The sequence below is a fragment of the Elaeis guineensis genome, chromosome 12 (genome assembly GCF_000442705.2).
Source record: "Elaeis guineensis isolate ETL-2024a chromosome 12, EG11, whole genome shotgun sequence".
Lineage (NCBI taxonomy): Eukaryota > Viridiplantae > Streptophyta > Magnoliopsida > Arecales > Arecaceae > Elaeis > Elaeis guineensis.
In genome coordinates, this window is record NC_026004.2 from 15,646,701 (window position 1) to 15,669,141 (window position 22,441).

Consider the following 22,441-nt stretch of genomic DNA (forward strand, 5'->3'; position numbering starts at 1 on the left):
CACCGCCACAGCTCGCACAAAATCCCATATGCTCGAGAGAAAACCCCAATCGAAACCTTAAAACCCCTCCAATCTCCCTCAAGTGCTCTCCTTCCCCAACCGGGACTAACTCACACTGCTAAAACTTAGAGAAAAAACCCCAACCAGAACCTAAAGAACCCCTCTAATCTCCCTCAGGTGCTCTCCTTCCCCACAGATCTCAGAAAAGGAGAACGAAATGAAAAGAAAAGGAATTGAAAAGGGAAAAAAATGATCAATCTATGTGGGAAAAGGTCTTACCTGTTAATTTTTCCATCTTTCCTTTGTTTTTCATTGATTTTTGCTATGTTTTCCACCGTTTTTCCTCTGATTTTCCATCCTCAGGAGTCTTGATCAGGTGGGAGGCTTGGAGTGACCGAATAGGAAGCTTAGACGACAGTTAGGGTTCCGACACTAGGCGCCGCCACTAGGGGTGGGGCCCCGCCAAGCCGCTGCTAAGAGTGGGGGGGGGGTGAGGACCCGCCATCCACCAAGCAAGATAGAGAGGGAGAGAGAGGGCAAGGGGCTGGGGGGTGAGTATGTGCCGACCGCCGAGCGAGAGAGAGCGAGCGAGAGAGAAAGAGAGAGAGGGCGGGGGGCGGGGGGCAGCGTGGGTTTGATGTAAACGAGAGAGAGAGAGAGAGAGAGAGAGAGAGAGAGAGAAAGAGAGAGGGGGAGAGGGAGGAAATTTTAAATTTAAATAAAGAATATATCGGAGCGGATTCGGGGCGGGGTATATCATTACTTGTACCCGACCCGAACTCGCTTTAGGTATTTTTTTTTCTAAAACTCATACCCATCATGCCTCTTAATCAGGTCGGATAAAACCTGCCCCATTCGGATCGGATCAAATCGGGTACCCATCGGGTCAGAAAAAATTGCCACCCCTATACAATCTCCATGTCCTTGTGAAAAATCGATCCTAAATAGAAAAAAAGATCACCCTTATGATGATCCTCAAGTTTCACTCAACCTTCATCTCTATTTCCAAATTTATTTAAAACTATATGCATTCCATCATAGTCTGTCTTAACCTGAAATCCTTTGATTCTAATGCATTTGATAATTCCAATTTATGGTTGACTGTAAACTTAGTTCATCCACTAAAACTATATAACTTCCGCAAATAATATATATCAAGGAATATCATCACGAATATGCCTAGTAAGTTCATCCTTAACTAGAGCATAAAGGTAAGCACCGGAGGCAAATCCTTGGGTATAAATCTATATGATATGAAACTCATTTGTATTACCACCAGTAGTTCTTACACAAGTAACCACTCCATTATGCATGCCCTTAATCACATTGATATAACTAATGAAAACTCCTTTATTTTCTAACACCCACCATAAGAATTCTCTAAGGACTCTAACATATGCTTTCTCTAAATCAATAAAAAGTATGATGGTCTTATTTCATTTCTTTGCAATTCTCCAAATAGATTCTCTAATATTTTTGCGACATAACTCAATCTATGCTCAATCACCCTCTTCCAAAATTTCATAATATGCCTTATGAGTTTAATACTATGACAGTTAAGATTAGTTTGAATATCACCTCTATTCTTATGAATCAATATTCAGTACAATGATCTTATTTCTTTTCTCTGCAATTCTCTTTTGACCTTTGAAAAAGAAAGATACTATGCATGTATGTATGTAATGTATGTAATTATGTATGTCTTCGAATATCACCTTTATTCTTATGAATCAGTATTCAGTATGATGATCTTATTTCTTTTCTCTGCAATTCTCTATTGACCTTTGAAGGAGAAAGACAGTATGTAATGTATATATGTATGGACAGGGTTGTCCTAGTTTTTCCATAAAATGGGATGCGCCACCGTCCCGTCTTGTCCCGAAACTTGGGACAAGGGATGTCCCAAGATGTCCCGATCAGGACACGGGATGCTAGCGGAATGGCCCTGCCTTGACACAGGAGATGGTATCCTCAAGGTTTTAAATCCCATAAGATGAGACTGTCCTGATTTTTCATAGAATGGGACGCACCGCCGTCTCGTTGTCTTAACACTTGAGACAAAGAATGTCCCAAGATGTCCCGATCAGGATATTGGGATGCTAGCGGGACAGCCATATCCCGACATATGGAATGATACCCTATCCAGATATCCTACAGGATGTCCCACCGGGACTTGAATCCTTGGGTGCTCTGTCCAAACGTCCTGTGGGATGTCCCGTCGGGACCTGAATCCTTGTCTGGTTCTTCTAATGTATCTAGAAACCAAAAGTAATTTACCTTGTATAACCTTTGACAATACATAAAGTTGTACCAAATTTACAAAAATAAACAATTTAATTACAACAAAGACATCATACAAGAGGACACAAAGTATAGGATTTTAAATAAAAATAGCCAGGATAATATTTTAAAGCAATATGCCCAAAATAGTCAGATTCATAACAAAAATAACTTGAGGAGAGGATAAACCACGAATGAAGATTGTAATGATAATTGATAGACAGACCTGTAAAAAACCCTGTTCCAAAATGAAACCCATTATCATTGGTACTGCAGTAAAAATACCAATCTGAACCAAGAACTGAGCATTCAATGCAGCATCAAGTGCAGTATTTCCCAGCATCTTAGCCTGATGTGATATCGCAGAATCAAGTCCAGATAGTGCCTGAATTTTCGAAATAAAGCATCAGAAGGTTATTTACATATGAAGTAACAATGCAATAGGAAAAATCAGCAACATCAGATTATTCATTTGCTTGTCAAATCTGACCAAGTATGCAAGACATCAACTTATTATCTTCTAGCACATTATGTCATCGCAGTGAGAAAAAACACCTGTCTGTGAGCTTACCAGATAAACTCTTCCGTATAGGAAAATGTATATAGTAAGAACAGTCATCTGCATCAACAACTCTCATGATTAGTGACAGCACAAACCTGAAGATTGAATCTGATACACACAGAAACTGATAAGCACACAGAGAGAGATAGGTAGAGAAGGGGGATTGCAGGGCAAACCATTGTGCACACATAGTAACCAACGCTGCTGACATAGAAAGATAACATTCTAAAGAAGTCAAAGAGCTGCCCAAGCCTGTAAACATCTCTACTTAAGACTTGCTCTCCATTTCCACCAGCCACTTTACCCTCAAACAAAGCAATTTGGTTTAGACCAACATCTCTGCCTTTTCCGACCTATAAGAAAGCGAAGTTAAACAAAATGTAGCAGCATTATTCGAAATTGTGATGTAAGAGAATGTCTCAATGGGCACAACCTGAATATATTCATGGTGTGTGATGTTTCCCTGCCTCAGTGTAGAATTGAATCCTGCAGATTACATCAAATTACTAAGTTCAAAAAATTCTGACAGTTATATATGGTTCCAAATGTCAAGAGAATATGCAAATCGAAGGTGCTATACGTTCATTACAGATTCCAAAACACCAAATCAAAAGTAAATTCCATGCCTTTACCTGTATCTACTTAAGGCTCTTCCTTATATAAGCACATTACACATAATGCAAGCACAAAATACTGTAGGAAACCACCATCAACTAAAGAAAAAATAAACTGAGTGATAAAGAGATTGATTCATATCATCAACAAAGGGATATGGATCAAAAATTTGTATGAACTAGCTAGAATTTCTTTCTGCATTAGCTGCTGAAGACAAAGAAATGCCAGAAAAAAAACTCTCACATCCACGGCAGGATGACCATTTGAACTTTCACTCAATACATATTTCTTAGCCTCTAAAACAAAATGCTGTGCCATACATTTTTTTTTTCCAGATTTACCTCATCAAATTCAAAGAAAGTATGCACATATTCAGCTTAAACTAAAGTCATCCCCTATTTACGAGCTTGATGTCGATCTTTCAACTTTTCTCATGCAAGCTTTTAATTAATTTGCTGGATAAAGAACAGCGAAAGCCTAAATGCAAGTTGAATTTCTTAAAACTTCACCGAATTGAATCTACTTGATATCAACAAGGATTGGAGCGCCATGAGCTGGGCTGGCACTAAAATGGTACTTGCTGTGCCAGTGCTTAGCAAGTACCAGCACACATGAATAGGCATGCAACACTGCTGCGTTCGGATAACTGGCATAGTACATCTTGCTACATGCCATTCAGCACAGATGGCATCTTAATCCTCAGTAATCAACATATTCCATGTTTCACGTAAGCTTTAAAACAATGATAAGGTAAATAAAAAACAAAGAAAAGCTCTGCAAAGCTTGGTTATTCATCATCTTCCTTTTGACTCTATACAAGGTCAATGTGATTCCTAGCAGCTGGACATATCCCCAAACTTGTCTAGCTTAAGATTTTCTAAAAAGCCACCTCTTTTACACAAACCCCTACCTTCCTGCTGATTATCAGCCACATCATACCATTATAAGCTTCTTTGAGCTTCAATTCTTTAGGCTTTTTTAGATTGAGGGATTCCCTTTTGGGTCAATATTGCCTTTATTTCCAGTTTACACTTTGCAAACCTAGTATTTATCTTTTACCCCAAAATAGCCATTTAAAACAGTAGTTCAGCATCTCTTCCATTAGATTCGAAGTCCCCCTTTTGTACTTGCCTGATATACTCTGACTAGGGCTGAAGCTTCTCCATGAGTTTCTCTAGCCATTTCAAATCAAGACCCTCTTCATCAGCATTGGATTGGTTCTATCAGCATGTCTTTTTATCATCTTGGGTTTGTCAGTCTACCTGCCTCTAGATTCAATTTCACTTTATACTTCATCACTCATCCTGTCTCGTGGATGGAATCTGCAATTGGTAATTTGATCTCAGTTCATCTTAATGAATTTGTTTACACCACAGCTTTGCAGAGTGTATAAGATTGTACACCAACTTCCAGCCTTTGTTCGTGCGTCCTCACAACAAGATGACCAGCTACAACTGTTTGTGCACTGGCTTCTTACAGCAAGAATTTGAACAGAGATTTACAATCTAAGGTACCTCCTAGCCATGCTTGAACACACACGAGGCTTACCTCCATTAATCACTTTAGCATGGGACTGGCTCGGAGTTTGGCAGAGCAACCAACATTATAAGAAGAAATTTCGCGGACTTGTACAACATAAATTAAAGCTGCAAACTACAAAAAGATTTATGAGAAAACTGATATACGATTATCTTTTTTTTTCTGACTGTTAATTATATAATTATCTTTATGAGAAAACTGCTTCATCAGCATTGGATTGGTTCTTCAAAAGTTCACAAACCATATTTGCAAGAAGTCATTAAATTTAATAATATATTTCTGACATCATGAATTAGTAATGAACAAACTACATGCAGGCATTTTAACTGAGAACATATTTTGACATGTTTTGCTTGGATGAATGCACAAATCCAAATGACAATGGTGAATCCTAGAAATCTTGTCCATTTAGCATCACATTAAAGTTTACTGACTTAACTGCAAATCAGTAATGCAGATAATTTATCTAACAAGCATCACCTAACTAGTCTGCATTTTATTAGCAAGCCTGCCTCCTTACTAGCATGTACCACCAGTGATATCAATTTTCCAATCTAAACTGCCAATATCACCCATGTCTTGTCAATCATCAGCATAAAAGCTAGATGCTTCATATTATACTTAGACCAGGTTTCCAACAATATTTATGTTGTTTCCTCGATCATCCTGTATAGCATACATGACTACTGACTAAGTTTCATTTAGCTTTCATCACTGCAATCTAAGCTGTAATATTGTCAGCAACATCACATGCTCATCAATATCAACAATCAGCTGCTTTGGTGACTTCTGTGCAGGAAACCACTCATTATTGGTAATAAATCCTTAAGTATCATCCCTGCAAACCTTGCAGATCTAGCATCCTAGCCACTCAACAACCAATTAACACAATGCTCTCTTTTTTTTCTTGTCCTTATATATGAGCTACCTTTGTGGCAAATGCTACTACATTATCAATCTTCGCTCTGAAAAGGGAGGGAAGAATGTAAAAACTGACATAACCTATGCAATTTGCGTGTTTGCAGTATCTTTGGCCTTCCATAGCTTCCACATGCATGCATGACCCAAACTCTTTTCTAGCCATTATTCTATCAATTATGCATCAATGGTCCTGCAATGTCTGAAATTAAACATGTGAGGCAGAAGCCTAACATCATCATCTATTTCACCAGTCATACCATCACCTCTCAAATCCCATTTATTTATCTGGTTCACATGCTCCTAGCTCTAGACGCCTATCATGTTCTTCAGTTTGTAGCTTTCCACTATAACTTCTAATGAGGTTCAAAACATGTGGAAGAATGAAGACTTAGGGCTCAATGTTATCATATTACAATGCTTAGTATTCTATGTGACATTGTGACAGAAACTTATAGTTTGATTTGCTTTTGGTAAGTGACTTTATAAATTGATAAAGAGGGCATCCAGCCGCAAACTTCTGCCTAGGGAACTGAACCCACTCTAAATTTTCTCCAGAAACATGCACCAAAACTCTTCTTATGTTCTTCCTCACCCTCTTTTTGCTTCCAAGATATCTACTTCCATGAACCTGCAACTAAGCATATTACTGATTCAAGTAACTATATTGATGCCAACAATATGAGGTCACTCTTAATCTTACACATGGAATAATACTTATTCAATTGTTCAAGAAGCACGTATCTGATACTATGAAATCATGTCTTCCTCTATATGGCAACAAATCCACAAGGGTGCTGACCAGTACATTGTGAAATTCCTTATGTGAAGAAGATTGACCAGATCTCCAAACATGAACTTTTTTGATGAACCTCCAAACATGAACTGGAGCAGAGAACTTGGCAGATTACGTGCTGACTTTCCCAATCAACACAAGATATGAATGACTTAATTTAGTCTTTGCCTCATCCATGAAGAATATTAAGATGCTGTAATGGTAAACTCATGGCACAAATGTGAAGGCCGGGTTGGTCTGATGCATATATTGGAAAAGATTTGTTTGCGCGCAACTTTGGAACATTCTTCACTTCACACTGCAAGACATCAATCTTAAACTTCAGCACATAATTTACTGTCACTGAAATAAGACACTACATGGATGGGATCAAGGTTTTAAATCCCATGGAACGAGGCTGTCCCGATTTTTCCATGGAACGGGATGCACCGCTGTCCCACCCCATCTCGAAACTTGGGACACATGATGTCCAGATCGGGATGCTAGGATCCCAGCGGGACGGCCCTGTCCCAATACATAGGATGGCACTCCATCCCGGTGTCCCACGGGACATCCTACTAGGACCTGAAACCTTAGATGGTATACCTTAGCAAGTTTTGTAATACATAGTGCAAAATTGCAAAAGGACAAGGCGATAGGAAAGTGACACAATATGACCTGCTTGCTTTTATTTTTTGAAAATAAACAGTTCACATGAAGGGGAATTGAATTCTTTGCTTTTCTCTATTCTACTAAAACTGTTGCAATTAAATTACTTGTTTATTGGATGGCGAATTTCGAATTGGTACAATATAAAAGCAATAGACGATGAAATCTTATTCCATTCAAAATAAATAGCAAATTATCATACATTTTTGTTTTTAAAATATAAACTATTCTAAGTTGGATTAATATGGCAAAATCAACATGAAATAATGTTAACATCATCATCACAGAGTACTGTGGGTCTATGAGAATTGGATTATTAGGCACATAAAGGAGACATTGCTGGAACAAGTTTTCAAAGGAGGTAGAGACCACGTCGCTGAGCACCGCAAAACAGATCATTGAAGAAAAATACTGGGCAAATTCCATCTGACTTATATTATCCATGAGTCAGCACCCGCAGACAAAAATAAATTCATGTGAAAAGGCTCTGTCTTCCGTGAACTAATAAAAGCAGATAAAATTGTGTGCGGCAAACCATCCAATCTAGATACCTCACTTCAAATAAAACATTTACATCAATGGAAATGAATGGTCTTCGAAGAACTAACAAAAGCGGATAAAATCAATGTGACAAGCATGCAATTAAAATACCTCACTTCATTTGAAACATCAATATTGTCAACAAAACCCGTGGGCAAAATCTTGAAAAAAAGGAGATATCTGTTGTCAATCTCTTTCACATGTACCTGCATATATATCTTCACTAATATTGATGACACGGGATGCTTTGCTTATGCCACCTCTTGTTATATGGAATATCCTATCAAAAACATCTGGATGACCATAATGCATACGAACCCTGGAAAGAGGTGAGATCATGCATTATTCCTTAAACAGAAAATACAATGACAAGCTTGATTTAGTGCTACCACATGAAAAAAATAAAAAAAAAAAGATATAGATAAACAAACAGGTTAATGTCCAAAACTGGAAAAGAAAAAGTAGAAAATTCTCAAGCAAGCAGAGATTGAAAATGCTTGTTATTCCAATAATAATTATTCATTCACTGTGTTCATGGTGATGGTCAAACAATGTTGCCAAACCAGTTGTGAAAGAGCAAGTGAAGCCCAGAAAAGGAACAGATTTCAAGACAAAGCGCTGCGATCCAGATATATGAGAAAGCAAAGAACCCAAAACACATAGATGGGAGCAAATGAGCAGATTTAAGATCATATCGACATAATCAATTTATGTACAAGCAGGCTATAATGGAAAATATGCAGAAATCACTGGGCTACAAACTGAATATAACTAAGAAGCCTGAACATAGTCTGATCTGACATCATCACGTCTAAGCATACCTTGACTAACGAGTTAAGGAAGAACAAAAGTTTGAATGCTCAAACATAGAACATACGCATGAATATATATTAACTGACTCACTGACCAAATAAAAAAGTAATTCTTCTTATTTATTTTCACTTAAAGCAAACAACAATTTTCAAAAATTATTCAGAATCTAAAGATAAACATGATCTGATAATTTGATTATCAAAAATTGATTACCACCAATCGTAACTTTAACAAAGAAGAAAGAATCAAGCACACAACAAACTTCTGAATTAACCGCCCAGTTCAAAATGTACCAAACTTAACCGATGGTGAATTGGGATGATTCGTCCCGTCGGATCAATAAACATGCAAATCAGCTCCACCATTTGATTTACCCTCCACACACACACCCCCCCAAACAAAAAAAGAAAAAAACCGAGGGCTCGATAAAAACTCCCACCACCCCCCTTTCCCTCTCTCTCAGGTTTCCCTCCATACTTCCCCTTCCTCTCTCTCTCTCTCTCTCTCTCTCTCTGCCCCCATCACCCCACACAACCATGACTATGAGGCTTTTGAGCCTTCTCTCTCTCGGTCTCTCTCTTCCCTCTCTTCCTCCCTCTCCCCTACATCTTGGAATGGCATGGTATGGACCTATATCAACTCACTAGTTGGACAACCTTTGATACTGATTCAGCAAACCTTGCTTTAGAAGCTTTACAAATGTATCTGAAGTATAAATCTAGGATAATTATGCTGCTATTCAAATACCATGAATATTAAAACACCTCCAAATGAGTAGACCTCGTCACCATATTATTGAGAAAAGAAAACAAAAAGGAGACAACCAAATGGTTGGATGTTATACAATATTGTCCTAGGAGCTCAAGATTTTTAATTGGCAGTGAGAAAAAAGCACAAATGTTAGATCCATGTTTCTCTCCTAAAAGCTACAAAAAGATGTCAAATAAATATGCAACCCATGCAATGCCAGGCCGTAAAGGTTCAGCCATGCGGGTCGGTTTTGCCTATACTCCCCTCCAAAGGATGACTTCTCTTGAAAGTCTTTGGCTTTCTAAGTGAGAGAGGTTTTTGTGCATGAGAAAGTGGTTTCTCATGGTAAAAGATTTATGTTGGGGGGCATGAGAAAAATAGGGTGGTGGACTCCTTCTTTGGCATGTAAGAAAAGAGGTTGGGCGGCTTCTTATGTTTTGGGGCATGGACTCTTTGCATGGGCTTTTATTTTGTGGCACCTACTTCCAAACCCTAAGCCCTTCATCCCTATAAAAGGGGGTCCAATAGTTGGTTTCCCTCCCTCTCTATCCTTGTCAAAGCCCACGTCAATCGTGCCCATTAAAGCCCTCATTGGGCGAGTATCTCTCTCTCTCTCTCTCTCTCTCTCTCTCTGCTCTCGTTCTCCTTCTCACCCGACCTCTCCACGTTTCAATACACTCCAACATGTCACGGTATAGACCCATACTATACTACACTGGTAGTCAGCTAGTACGAGTGTCATCGTATCGGTTTGGGTTTTGACTGAGAGAAAGAAGTGAGGAGTCCTTTTTTCGACTCTAACTCTCCCACTCCAGTCGCTACTTTTGTTTATGTTCCTTCGAAAGTAGCTGCTTCAGCTTCAGCCATGCGAATTTTCGGAACCTTATGCATCCCATCTATTGCAACAACAATTGTCTTGTTGATCAAAATAGATAAGGTAGATTACTTTTCAACCTAGGAATAGATCTTTTTATCCAGGAAAGTTGCTAACTAGTTCAGTTTAACATTACTAGAAACCAGAAATAATGACTTCCTGGACAAATCACAGATACTCATCATAATTAGAGGGCCCCATGTCAATCTTTCCAAGAATGGCTGATAATAGGGTTAATTGCTAGCTAACTTTACCAGAACCCACCCAGGAATCTAGCATTTGTGTCCCAAAAAGGACACAAAAGCAGCCCAATTAGATGTCATGGCAATATCCAATAAATGCCTTACCAATCGTACTAGTCAACAACAGTTTTTTTTTTTTCGATTTTAGTATGTACCCATCAATACTGATACTGTAGTAATATTGTTCCGATGGAAAAATTGTAAGAAATTCACTACGGGTATTTAAAACCTTGCATTAACCACAATTGCAATAGCCTTTTTCCCAACTATTTGGTGTTGGTTATTACACCAGTCTAACACATTGGTGTAGTTGGTTATCATGTCCCAATCTAACCACTGACTAGCTCCAGTTCGAGTTTGGACAATGCCAATTGCTTCTCTCTTTTAACACTGATGTAGTCGGTCCCAAGCCCCAATAAGGTGGAGGGTTGACATCAAGTTAACAGTCGGTCATAAAAATATGTCAAAACCTATGATACGGATCCAAACAATCTAAAATATTCATTATATCTTTAAACAATTTGTTGCGTATGTCTTTGCACATTTTCAATTTTCTCTAATAAATCATTCATGATTTAGATTGATTAGAGAATTGTCCAGGTTTTCTTGAACATCTCGATTGAGAGTGATAAAAATGAAAAAAGAATGATAGAATAAGTCAGTGGAAGACAGAAATTGATCAAAGAAAGGAAATATGCCAACTTCATCCAATCTGAATTTATATATCCTTATAACATAATTGATTTGAGAATACTGACATTACACACAATGATTGAAATATGCCAAGATAGTCTCAAGAGCAGGTAAGACCGCCACTCTAAAGAGAAACCTAGTTCTAACAATAAGAGGCTAAAGGAGCCTATTCATTGCAGACACCACTACAATTACAAAAAATGCAGATACTGCTGTGGTTCCACTGCAAACTTGTGAGTATTGAATCCAAATGGAGTCCTCTTACCTCATTGAAGGCAGATTTTCCCATTAAAACTATCTACTATTAGAACTTCCTTGGTGGTAGCCGACAGTTCCCTGCATAAGTAACTTCCCCTTATCCAAATAACTTTCACTAGCTAATTCATTCCAGCAATAAGATACCTATAGTTTGCAGTAGTACCCATACTAGTACAATGCTGATACGGTGTCAGTATGGATCAGTTCATGGTACTGATAACTTTCCTTATCAGTTATCTGTTGGCTACCGATATGATACAAATGCCCAATGTCGAGCAATAGTCTGGTATGATGAACAATGAAGCTGCCTATAAATGACCTCTTATAAACACAACAAATGGCCAATCATGGTTCCTCCCAACATCATGCATAAATAATTCACTAAATCTAGGTCAACCCATCATTATCAACCATTTGTTACAGTAAAATGTTAAATTTTATATAAAAAGAACTATGGTTTCTTTCTTCATGAAAAAATTAGGGATGCTTGCCTATTATTAATTTATCATAATTTACAGATACAGATTTAGAATTAAGCTACAAAAAAAAATTCCACAGATGTATAGTAGCATATAAAATATGCATTTATCCTCATAGTTTGCTTGTATGTAGTGTCCTACTATTCAAAAATTTATTGGACTGCGAATATGCAACATTCCATATCCATATCTCATATCTGTAGCCATACTACATGCTGACCAAAAACTTGCAAAAAAGTGGAATTCAGGTCTTAGCATCAAACCCCAAACCACATGGATTTGGAGCTAAGTACAGGCTGAGACATACGCAAAATATCTCAATAATATATAATCTCTCTAAGATGGTGTAAACTAAACAGATTTGACAGAGACCCAGTCGATATAACCTTGAGATTTTCCCTGTCAAGTTCGATTCAGGTTCAGATCTAAAACTGAATCTTCAAGCTCTATTACAAATTCCTAAACCTTTTGCTTTATTGATAACCATCTCCACCATATATATTTTTAATGAACCATAACATTATAATAGTGAAGCTATATACCGAAAAACTAAGTCATGTTTACAATGTCATTTTCTTCTAATTATGCTAAACAGTCTCTAAGAACCACCAACTATGGCCTTACAAATCATATGTTCTAACTGAAGCGAAAATTAGTGCAGGGGCAAAATGGTAATTTTAAAACTTTTTCAAAATTACTATTTTACAGCGGAATTATTAATTAATCTCATTAATTAATACTAATTAACCCTACACTAGGATTTAAATATGATACAACAGCATGCATTTAAATTTGAAATTCAAATTTGAATCAGTAAACGTTTTACAGTACTGTGTTCAGAACACATCACCTTTTGCGGGTAGTCGATCACCGCAATCTTATCCGCGTGAGAGGATAAAGACAAGAGGTTACACATTTGAATTCAAATCAAATTTGAATTCAAACGAAAACCAACTTATCCCTATCCTTTTGGGCGTGAGAAGAGAAGGGGCGTGGCTCTTTGTGCGTGGAAAATGTTTCACGAGAAACCTTTTCTCGTGTAAGTAATGTGGCGCACAAAATGGATAAGGATGAAAGGGCAAGTGATAAGTTATCCATTCAAATTCAAACATGCTTTGAATTTGAATGGCTAACTAATTATTTTATCCATCCATATGGCGCACAAATGAGGGCGTGGGGAAGGGTTTTGCGTGAGAAAAATTTCACGAGAAGTTTCTTCTCGTGAATTCAAATGGATGCAAGGAAGTTGGGTGTCGCAGGGAATTTAAAACAAGGTGGTTTGATTCAAATTGAGCCAACCTAGTTTAAAATAGGTTAAGCACAATTAGACCAGATTAAACCCAACATAATTAGGCTTAATTAGGCTCAATAAAATCCTAATCAAATCAGGAATTAACTAAATCTAACCCCTGATCAAATCAGGGACTAAACCACCTTAGCGATTAGGTCAACATTTAACCTAATCGGGTCAATCCAAACTGAATCCAATTCAATTGGACTTGATCCAAAAATAATTACTCAATCAAATTGAGTTAATTAGTGATTAAATCACTAATTAAACCTCTCATAAATATTGAGTCCAAATCCGATGGGCAATCAGGCATCAGAGACCATCGATATGAAACCCTGATCAAAGAGTTCAAATTTCAAATTCAAAATTTGAAATTCAAAATTTTGACCCCGGTACCCAAAATGTGTGGAACTCATGATTAGAGAATCCTAATTCTCAATCATAGAGTCCCAGATAGATAAGACTCATAATCAGCCATCAGATCAGAAAGGAACCTCTAATGTGTGTGACCCTGCAGGTTCGAACCTAAGCCGGTAGCACAGGAACCAATTTCTGTACTAATCGAAGTGACCATCTAGCAATGGTACCCGACGACCGGATAGATCGAATAATCACAATCGCAACATTCAGAACCTACGTGAATATGGTTACCGTATAATTCATCCCTTTTGACCCCTGTGTTTAGGACGACTCAGGGTTAAACTGTCAACCCTGATGATATCATCCGAATCGTGCTCAACTCAATTAGTCCTGTGACTCCTCATTAGGACTACCCTGGCCAAGGTTTTGCTAAATTGAAACACGACTATACACAGCTCCTAAACTGGAGTGGTCAATCCCATCTTGACACACGCACCGACAAGTCAAGTACTTGACTACACCCAGCAACCTTCCGTCACTGAATTAGAAATTCAGGTAGTCCAGTGCCTAAGTGCAGTGAGTTGCTTGCAAGTCACCGTGGCGGTCTCAGGTCGGAGGGACATTTATACCCATATCCCATCGGAGCAAATCTTGACAGCAGAAATAGCTCCGGAGTTGGTCACGTTCAGTGCAGATGTACCATTACATCTCACCTGTATGCCATACCAGTGTCTCCACACTCTTTGGTTATGAGGACAACCAACCCATATGGCACACAACGACCTATACTCGATAAACGTTGTCGTCCTTGGTAACAACGTATCATTTGGTCGCGAACATGTTTAAGGACTAAGCGACAAATCCTCCTTTGTCGAGTCTAAATAGTCCTAAGGACTTCACCACAACACAGGAGTTCATTAGAAGATGAAACATTTGTGATGAAAAAATACCAAATAACTTTTATTTATTTATAATTCATATACTAATACAAAAGGAGCACAACCGTCAACAGACTGACGATTGGCTTTGGGACACTATTCCCAACAATCTTCCACTTGGCCTAAAGCCTATCGGTGCAGTATCTTATACCCATCTTCGACTTGTAGTCGTTGAACTCCTTCACCGCAATGGCTTTAGTGAATGGGTCGGCCAAGTTCTCCTTCCCGTCGATCTTCTGAAGGACGACGTCACCTCGATCCACGATCTCCCGGATGAGATGGTAGCGGCGCAGAATATGCTTCGTCCGCTGGTGTGCCTTTGGTTCCTTCGCCTGAGCAATGGCTCCAGAGCTGTCGCAGTAGAGCAGAACTGGACCAACAAGGGAGGGTGCTACTCCGAGCTCGGTGATGAATTTCCTCAGCCACACCGCTTCTTTGGCAGCATCTGATGCAGCAATATACTCCGCCTCGCATACTGAATCAGCCACAGTGTGCTGCTTGGAACTCTTCCAGCAGACAGCCCCACCATTAAGGGTAAAAATAAATCCTGACACACTCTTGCTATCATCGCGATCAGACTGGAAACTAGAGTCTGTAAACCCTATAAGTCTCAAGTCCGATTCACCATATATAAGCCACTGGTCCTTAGTATTTCTTAAATACTTCAGGATGGTTTTAACAACCTTCCAGTGATTCTCTCCTGGATCAGATTGGTATCTACTCACTACCCCTAGTGAGTATGCCACATCTGGTCGTGTACATGTCATGGCGTACATGATAGATCCCACTGTCGAAGCATATGGAATCCTACCCATACGCTCTCTCTCTTGAGGTGTTGTCGGACAATCCCTCTTCGAGAGAGAAATTCCATGGCCTATCGGTAGATAGCCTTTCTTGGAATTTTCCATGCTGAACCTTTTCAGCATAGTATCAATGTACGTGGACTGGGATAAGCCAAGCAACTTTTTGGATCTATCCCTATAGATCCTCATCCCTAGGATGTAGGAAGCTTCTCCCAGATCCTTCATGGAGAACTGTGACGATAGCCAAATCTTTATTCCCTGTAATGCAGGGACATCATTCCCGATTAAGAGAATGTCATCCACATACAATACAAAAAATACTACTGGACCATTAGCCCACTTATAAATGCAGGGCTCTTCTCCGTTCTTAACGAAGCCATACGTTTTGATCGTCCTATCAAAACGTATGTTCCAACTCCGAGATGCCTGCTTAAGTCCATAAATGGACCTCTGTAGCTTGCACACCTTAGACTCATCTGTGGATGTGAACCCTTCAGGTTGTATCATATACACCTCTTCGTCCAGCTCTCCGTTTAGGAAAGCTGTCTTCACATCCATCTGCCAGATTTCATAGTCCAGATGGGCAGCTATCGCAAGTATAATCCGAATGGATTTGAGCATTGCCACAGGAGAAAACGTCTCGTCATAGTCTATACCATAACGTTGACGATATCCCTTGGCAACCAGACGGGCTTTATAGGTCTCCACCTTTCCGTCTGCGCCCCTCTTCCTTTTGAAGACCCACTTACACCCTATGGGTTTTACTCCTTCGGGTGGGTCAACCAATGTCCACACATCGTTGACCTTCATGGACTCCATTTCGGATTTCATGGCCTCTAGCCATTTCTCAGAGTCAGGTCTCTGCATTGCATCCATGTAGGTGATCGGATCCTCATCGTTTTCATCAAGTTCGACAGGATCACCATCCCGGACCAAGAAACCATAGTATCTGTCCGGTTGATGTGGTACTCTACCAGACCGCCTTAAGGGTGCATAATCAATGGGCTCCGGATCTGATCTAATCAAATTCGGTTCAGGTTCAGTAACATGTGTCGGTTTTTCCACCTGTCGAACTTCGTCAAGTTCGACTTTAGAGGCAACAGTTCCTTCACTAAGGAACTCCTTTTCTAAAAAGATTGCCTTAAGGCTGACAAACACCTTTTGCTCATCAGCAAGGTAGAAATAATACCCTTTGATCTCTTTTGGGTACCCTATAAAATTACACTTGTCAGACTTAGGTCCAAGCTTGTCTGTAATTAAACGTTTAACATAAGCCGGACACCTCCAAACCCTAAGGTGCGAGAGTACTGGCTTACGTCCTATCCATATCTCATATGGCGTTTTGGCTACAGACTTACTCGGAACTCTATTTAGAAGGTAACAAGCCGATTCGAGCGCATATCCCCAGAGGAAGATCGGCAGACCAGCAAACCCCATCATGGATCGAACCATGTCTAACAGGGTCCGATTCCTCCTTTCAGACACACCATTATGCTGTGGTGTTCCAGGAGGAGTCCACTGAGAGAGAATCTCATTCTCCCCTAGATACGTCAGAAACTCATTGGAAAGGTATTCACCTCCTCGATCAGATCGAAGAGTTTTAATACACTTCCCAGTTTGTTTTTCTACCTCATTTCGGAATAGTTTGAACATTTCAAATGATTCCGACTTATGCTTCATTAAATAGACGTACCCATACCTAGATAGGTCGTCTGTGAAGGTTATGAAGTAGAAAAATCCACCTCTTGCACTTGAGCTCATGGATCCACATACATCAGAATGTACCAGACCTAAGAGTTCACTGGCTCGCTCACCTTTTCCAGTAAAAGGTGACTTGGTCATCTTCCCAAGAAGACAGGACTCACAGGTTGGAAGTGATTCACAATCACTAACTTCAATAATTCCTTCTTGAGCCAACCTGTTTATCCTGTTCTTATTGATATGACCTAGCCTACAGTGCCAAAGGTAGACTTCTGACACATTATCTATTCTAGAGCGTTTACCGAATTTTTGAACCACATTAACAGGCTGTGATAGTAAGTAAATTCCATTATTTAATTGTCCAACAAATATTGTAACACCATTCAAAATGATATTGCAAATATTTTCTTTTATTAAAAAATCATAACCGTACATGGCCAAAAGGCCTACAGAAACAATATTTAATAAAAAACTTGGACAATAGTGACATTCACTCAGAATTACATTACGAGAATTGATTACAAGACTCATGATTCCTAAAGCTAGAACTGGAACTTTGCTTCCATCTCCAACATTCAGGAACCTCTCGCCTTCATCAAATCTCCTACTGACCTGCAGACCCTGCATCGAATTACAAATATGATAAGGGCTTCCGGTATCCAATACCCAGGCAGTAGTATCACAAATCGAAAAGTTGCAAGGAGTTATCATATAATTACCTTGCTTCTTCTTTGGCCTGTTCGGGTCCAGGGAGGCAATGTATTGAGGACAGTTCCTCTTCCAATGCCCGTGCTTCTTGCAAAAGAAGCACTCCGCCTGGCTCTGGTCGTGCTTGCGCTTCTTGGTCTGACCCCGTGCTACTATCCCAGCATGAGATTGCACCTTCTTATTTTTCTTCTTGTTCTTCTTCCCCTTCCCAAAGGGTTGACGACGAGAAGAAGACCCTCCCACTACATTCACCGACTCCTTATGGAGTTGGTGATCCTTCTCAAAGTTCTGCAGCAACCCCAACAATCCGTGATAGTTTACTGCAGGCTTTGTCATTCGAAAATGAGTAAGGAATGGGAGGAAGGACTTGGGCAAGGAATTAAGGATCGCATCCTTACCGAGCTGCTCGTGCAGAGGAAAGACCAATTTACTTAGGCGCTCAATCATCTCGATCATGTACAGTACATGATCAGTGACTGAGGCCTCATCCCTCATCCGAGCATTGAAAATGGCACAACTAGTTTTGTGCCTTTCAACGTCGTCAGGCGTGCCAAAGGAGTCGTTCAATATTTGAAGCATCTCCTGTGGCTGGGCGTTCTCAAACCTTCGACTGAACTCGTCATTCATTGCTGCCAGCATAATACATCGAACGGTGGTGCGGTCATTGAGCCACTTCAAGTAAGTGTCTCGGATCACCTTACTAGCGTTCGGAGCTGGCTCCTCAGGTGCTGGATCCGTTACTACATAAAGGATCCACTCATGCTCAAGGACGATTTTCAATTTTCGATACCAGCTATCGAAATTGGGTCCCATGAGCTTGTCATTATCTAATAATGACCGGAGCGACAGGGTAGTGGCCATAGCTGCATAAAGAAAAATGAGACCTCTATTAGTACATAAATTAATACTAAAGACTTGGACTTTAGTCTAAAGTTTTTTTCAATATTTTTACGAACTGGTAGCCTCATCCTCCAATTCGAGAAATTACTTTAATTCCTTAATGGGTACTAGAATCCACACAGACTACACACGAGCCCAACTTTGGTTGGTCAACCCATGTGCATCTATGGGTAGGTTCTTAACCAGTTGTTTCTCTAAACAACTTCTAGTAATTGATTTTGCCCCAGAACCTAATCAGTAGGCTTTGGCCTCCACTGAAAAGATCTGGTTAGGTCCAACCATTAACATGACTTAATTTAGTGAATCGGACCAATAAATGATCAGGCCCGACTTTGGCCGGCCAACCTAACCACCATCAGAAAGACTCAATCAAATTATCATATTATGAATAATAATTCTATTAGCCAATGAGCACCGGGCCTTTGGGCCTCCAATGATCATTGAACTAATGGACTCATTATCACTCACTTAATGGGAGGCTATGACTTAGTTATCATTATAACTTAATCATTTTAGGGACCTAATAATTTTGAGGATTTTATTAAAGAATAGTAGAGAAGAAATCATCCAGCCAATTTCAATCCTCCCACTGACTTCACCAAGTCAGATTAAAAAAAAGAATTTAATTAAAGCTGGCATTAGGAGCACCTAAATCAGTCACACTGATTTACCTAATGATATGGGTGAGCTCTAATCACCAAGTGATCTAATCAAAATCTAACTTACCAGATTGGCCAGATAAGTGAGATCAGTGGTGGGGATTTGCCATTAACTCGTCAATGATCGAATCAATGCGAGTAGCTCCCGCTTAAGAACCACTGATCAAAACTGTCGAACTTACCTTAGACACCAACCGGTTCATTAGTTTTAATTTTGATCAACTTAGTAAATAGGGCTCCACCGCGTAGCCATGAATTAAATCCATCTTGGTCTAGTTAAAGACATGGACCCATTCAACTACAACTATTGAAGTTGAGTCTAGAGTATCCTTGACCTAATCTAATTCAACTTTTGATTAGATTTGACCAATTACTCCATTTAGTCTATTTTTTAAACTAACCTTAGGTCTAACCCAATTATGAACCTAATTCATCTAACCCATTGACCCACAAGTTTATGCAATTGTCTTAGGTCTTAATTCACAATTCTAGACCTACTAGACAACACTTAATTCTTTTAATTAAGTACTTGGACTGATGGGTCAGGGTTTGGCATTTCGAAAACAATTTTCAAATTTGAAAGATTTTATTTTCTGTTCACCAAATGTGTTAACTCATTTCACAAACGGGTCAGCACATTTCATAAACAGCAATTCTATTGCTCATTTCATAACAGAAAATAACTCAAAATAAATCATAAATTTTCTTTTAGATCTAATCTAACACATTCATGATAAATTTCTTAATTAAGTCCTTTCACTGCTTCATCGGCATGGGATATAATTGCATCGGCACCCCTACCGCCATAGGAGACCCCATCGAATGGGAAGAGAGGGCCTTTAAACCCGACTTTTCTCCTATGACCGGACGGCCATGGCAACCAACCCAATTAGATTACTTGCTACTTGGATCAAGTATATCTAAATATACCAATTTCAAAATTTAAATTTTGAATTTCAAATTTCAAATTTCAAATTTTAAATTTTAAATTTGAGATTTCAACCAAATTTCAAATTTCGAATTTCGAATTTCGAATTTTGAATTTCAAATTTCAAATTTCGAATTTCAAATTTCAAATTTGAGATTTCAACCAAATTTCAAATTTTAAATTTTGAATTTCAAATTTGAAACTTCTAACAAATTTCAAATTTCAAATCTTTTTGAATTTCGAATTTTGAATTTTGAATTTTGAATTTCAAATTTAAACTTATAGATTACACCTTAATCTACGCATGCATATGTATATCATATTCTAGAACCTGGCTCTGATACCATTTGAAGCGAAAATTAGTGCAGGGGCAAAATGGTAATTTTAAAATTTTTTCAAAATTACTATTTTACAACGGAATTATTAATTAATCTCATTAATTAATACTAATTAACCCTACACTAGGATCTAAATATGATACAACAGCATGCATTTAAATTTGAAATTCAAATTTGAATCAGTAAACGTTTTACAGTACTGTGTTCAGAACACATCACCTTTTGCGGGTAGTCGATCACCGCAATCTGATCACCGTCGGGGGGCTCTGATCGTCACGTCGCAGCCACACAAATGTCTGGCCTCTGCGGATCGTCCACACGAAGCTCCCGTCTGATCAGCTCCTCACGAATGTTAGTTCGTGATTCACCCGTTTGATGGCAGATGTTGATCGAACTCCTTCGATCGATGTGTGCCGACTTCTCGGACGCTCCGGATCGTCTGCACAGTTGCTTGAGAGGCTGATGGATCTCTCCCTGAAATTTGGTGGACTCACGACACTCGTGGCACACCAATCTCACTTCCCGAACCCTAGGTAGAAACCCTAGGGTACACACCAAAAACCCTGCGCCCAATTTTCTCTCTTTTCTTTCTTTTTCTCTCGGAAGGTTTTGGACCTTCACCTTGCGCAGAAGCCTTCCTCACGCCCCAAAGTTTCTCCTAAAATTTCTACGCACGTCCCACCTTTCTCCTCTTTTTAAAACAACGTCGAACGTGTCTTATCCGCGTGAGAGGATAAAGACAAGAGGTTACACATTTGAATTCAAATCAAATTTGAATTCAAACGAAAACCAACTTATCCCTATCCTTTTGGGCGTGAGAAGAGAAGGGGCGTGGCTCTTTGTGCGTGGAAAATGTTTCACGAGAAACCTTTTCTCGTGTAAGTAATGTGGCGCACAAAATGGATAAGGATGAAAGGGCAAGTGATAAGTTATCCATTCAAATTCAAACATGCTTTGAATTTGAATGGCTAACTAATTATTTTATCCATCCATATGGCGCACAAATGAGGGCGTGGGGAAGGGTTTTGCGTGAGAAAAATTTCACGAGAAGTTTCTTCTCGTGAATTCAAATGGGTGCAAGGAAGTTGGGTGTCGCAGGAAATTTAAAACAAGGTGGTTTGATTCAAATTGAGCCAACCTAGTTTAAAATAGGTTAAGCACAATTAGACCAGATTAAACCCAACATAATTAGGCTTAATTAGGCTCAATAAAATCCTAATCAAATCAGGAATTAACTAAACCTAACCCCTGATCAAATCAGGGACTAAACCACCTTAGCGATTAGGTCAACATTTAACCTAATCGGGTCAATCCAAACTGAATCCAATTCAATTGGACTTGATCCAAAAATAATTACTCAATCAAATTGAGTTAATTAGTGATTAAATCACTAATTAAACCTCTCATAAATATTGAGTCCAAATCCGATGGGCAATCAGGCATCAGAGACCATCGATATGAAACCCTGATCAAAGAGTTCAAATTTCAAATTCAAAATTTGAAATTCAAAATTTTGACCCCGGTACCCAAAATGTGTGGAACTCATGATTAGAGAATCCTAATTCTCAATCATAGAGTCCCAGATAGATAAGACTCATAATCAGCCATCAGATCAGAAAGGAACCTCTAATGTGTGTGACCCTGCAGGTTCGAACCTAAGCCGGTAGCACAGGAACCAATTTCTGTACTAATCGAAGTGACCATCTAGCAATGGTACCCGACGACCGGATAGATCGAATAATCACAATCGCAACATTCAGAACCTACGTGAATATGGTTACCGTATAATTCATCCCTTTTGACCCCTG

General features: G+C 39.1%; 1 protein-coding gene across 1 annotated transcript in view; it reads right to left on the reverse strand.

The window, feature by feature from the left end:
* The window catches only part of LOC105055020 (callose synthase 10), an 80,406-nt gene that overhangs the window by 7,704 nt on the left and 50,261 nt on the right, over window positions 1–22,441 (reverse strand). Inside the window, exons 39-43 of the mRNA XM_010936709.4 lie at window positions 8,105–8,217; window positions 3,276–3,328; window positions 3,019–3,195; window positions 2,852–2,899; window positions 2,507–2,665 (exon numbers count right to left, since the gene is read on the reverse strand). Coding sequence (XP_010935011.1) covers window positions 2,507–2,665; window positions 2,852–2,899; window positions 3,019–3,195; window positions 3,276–3,328; window positions 8,105–8,217 — 550 coding nt within the window. The remainder of the gene's footprint in view (window positions 1–2,506; window positions 2,666–2,851; window positions 2,900–3,018; window positions 3,196–3,275; window positions 3,329–8,104; window positions 8,218–22,441) is intronic.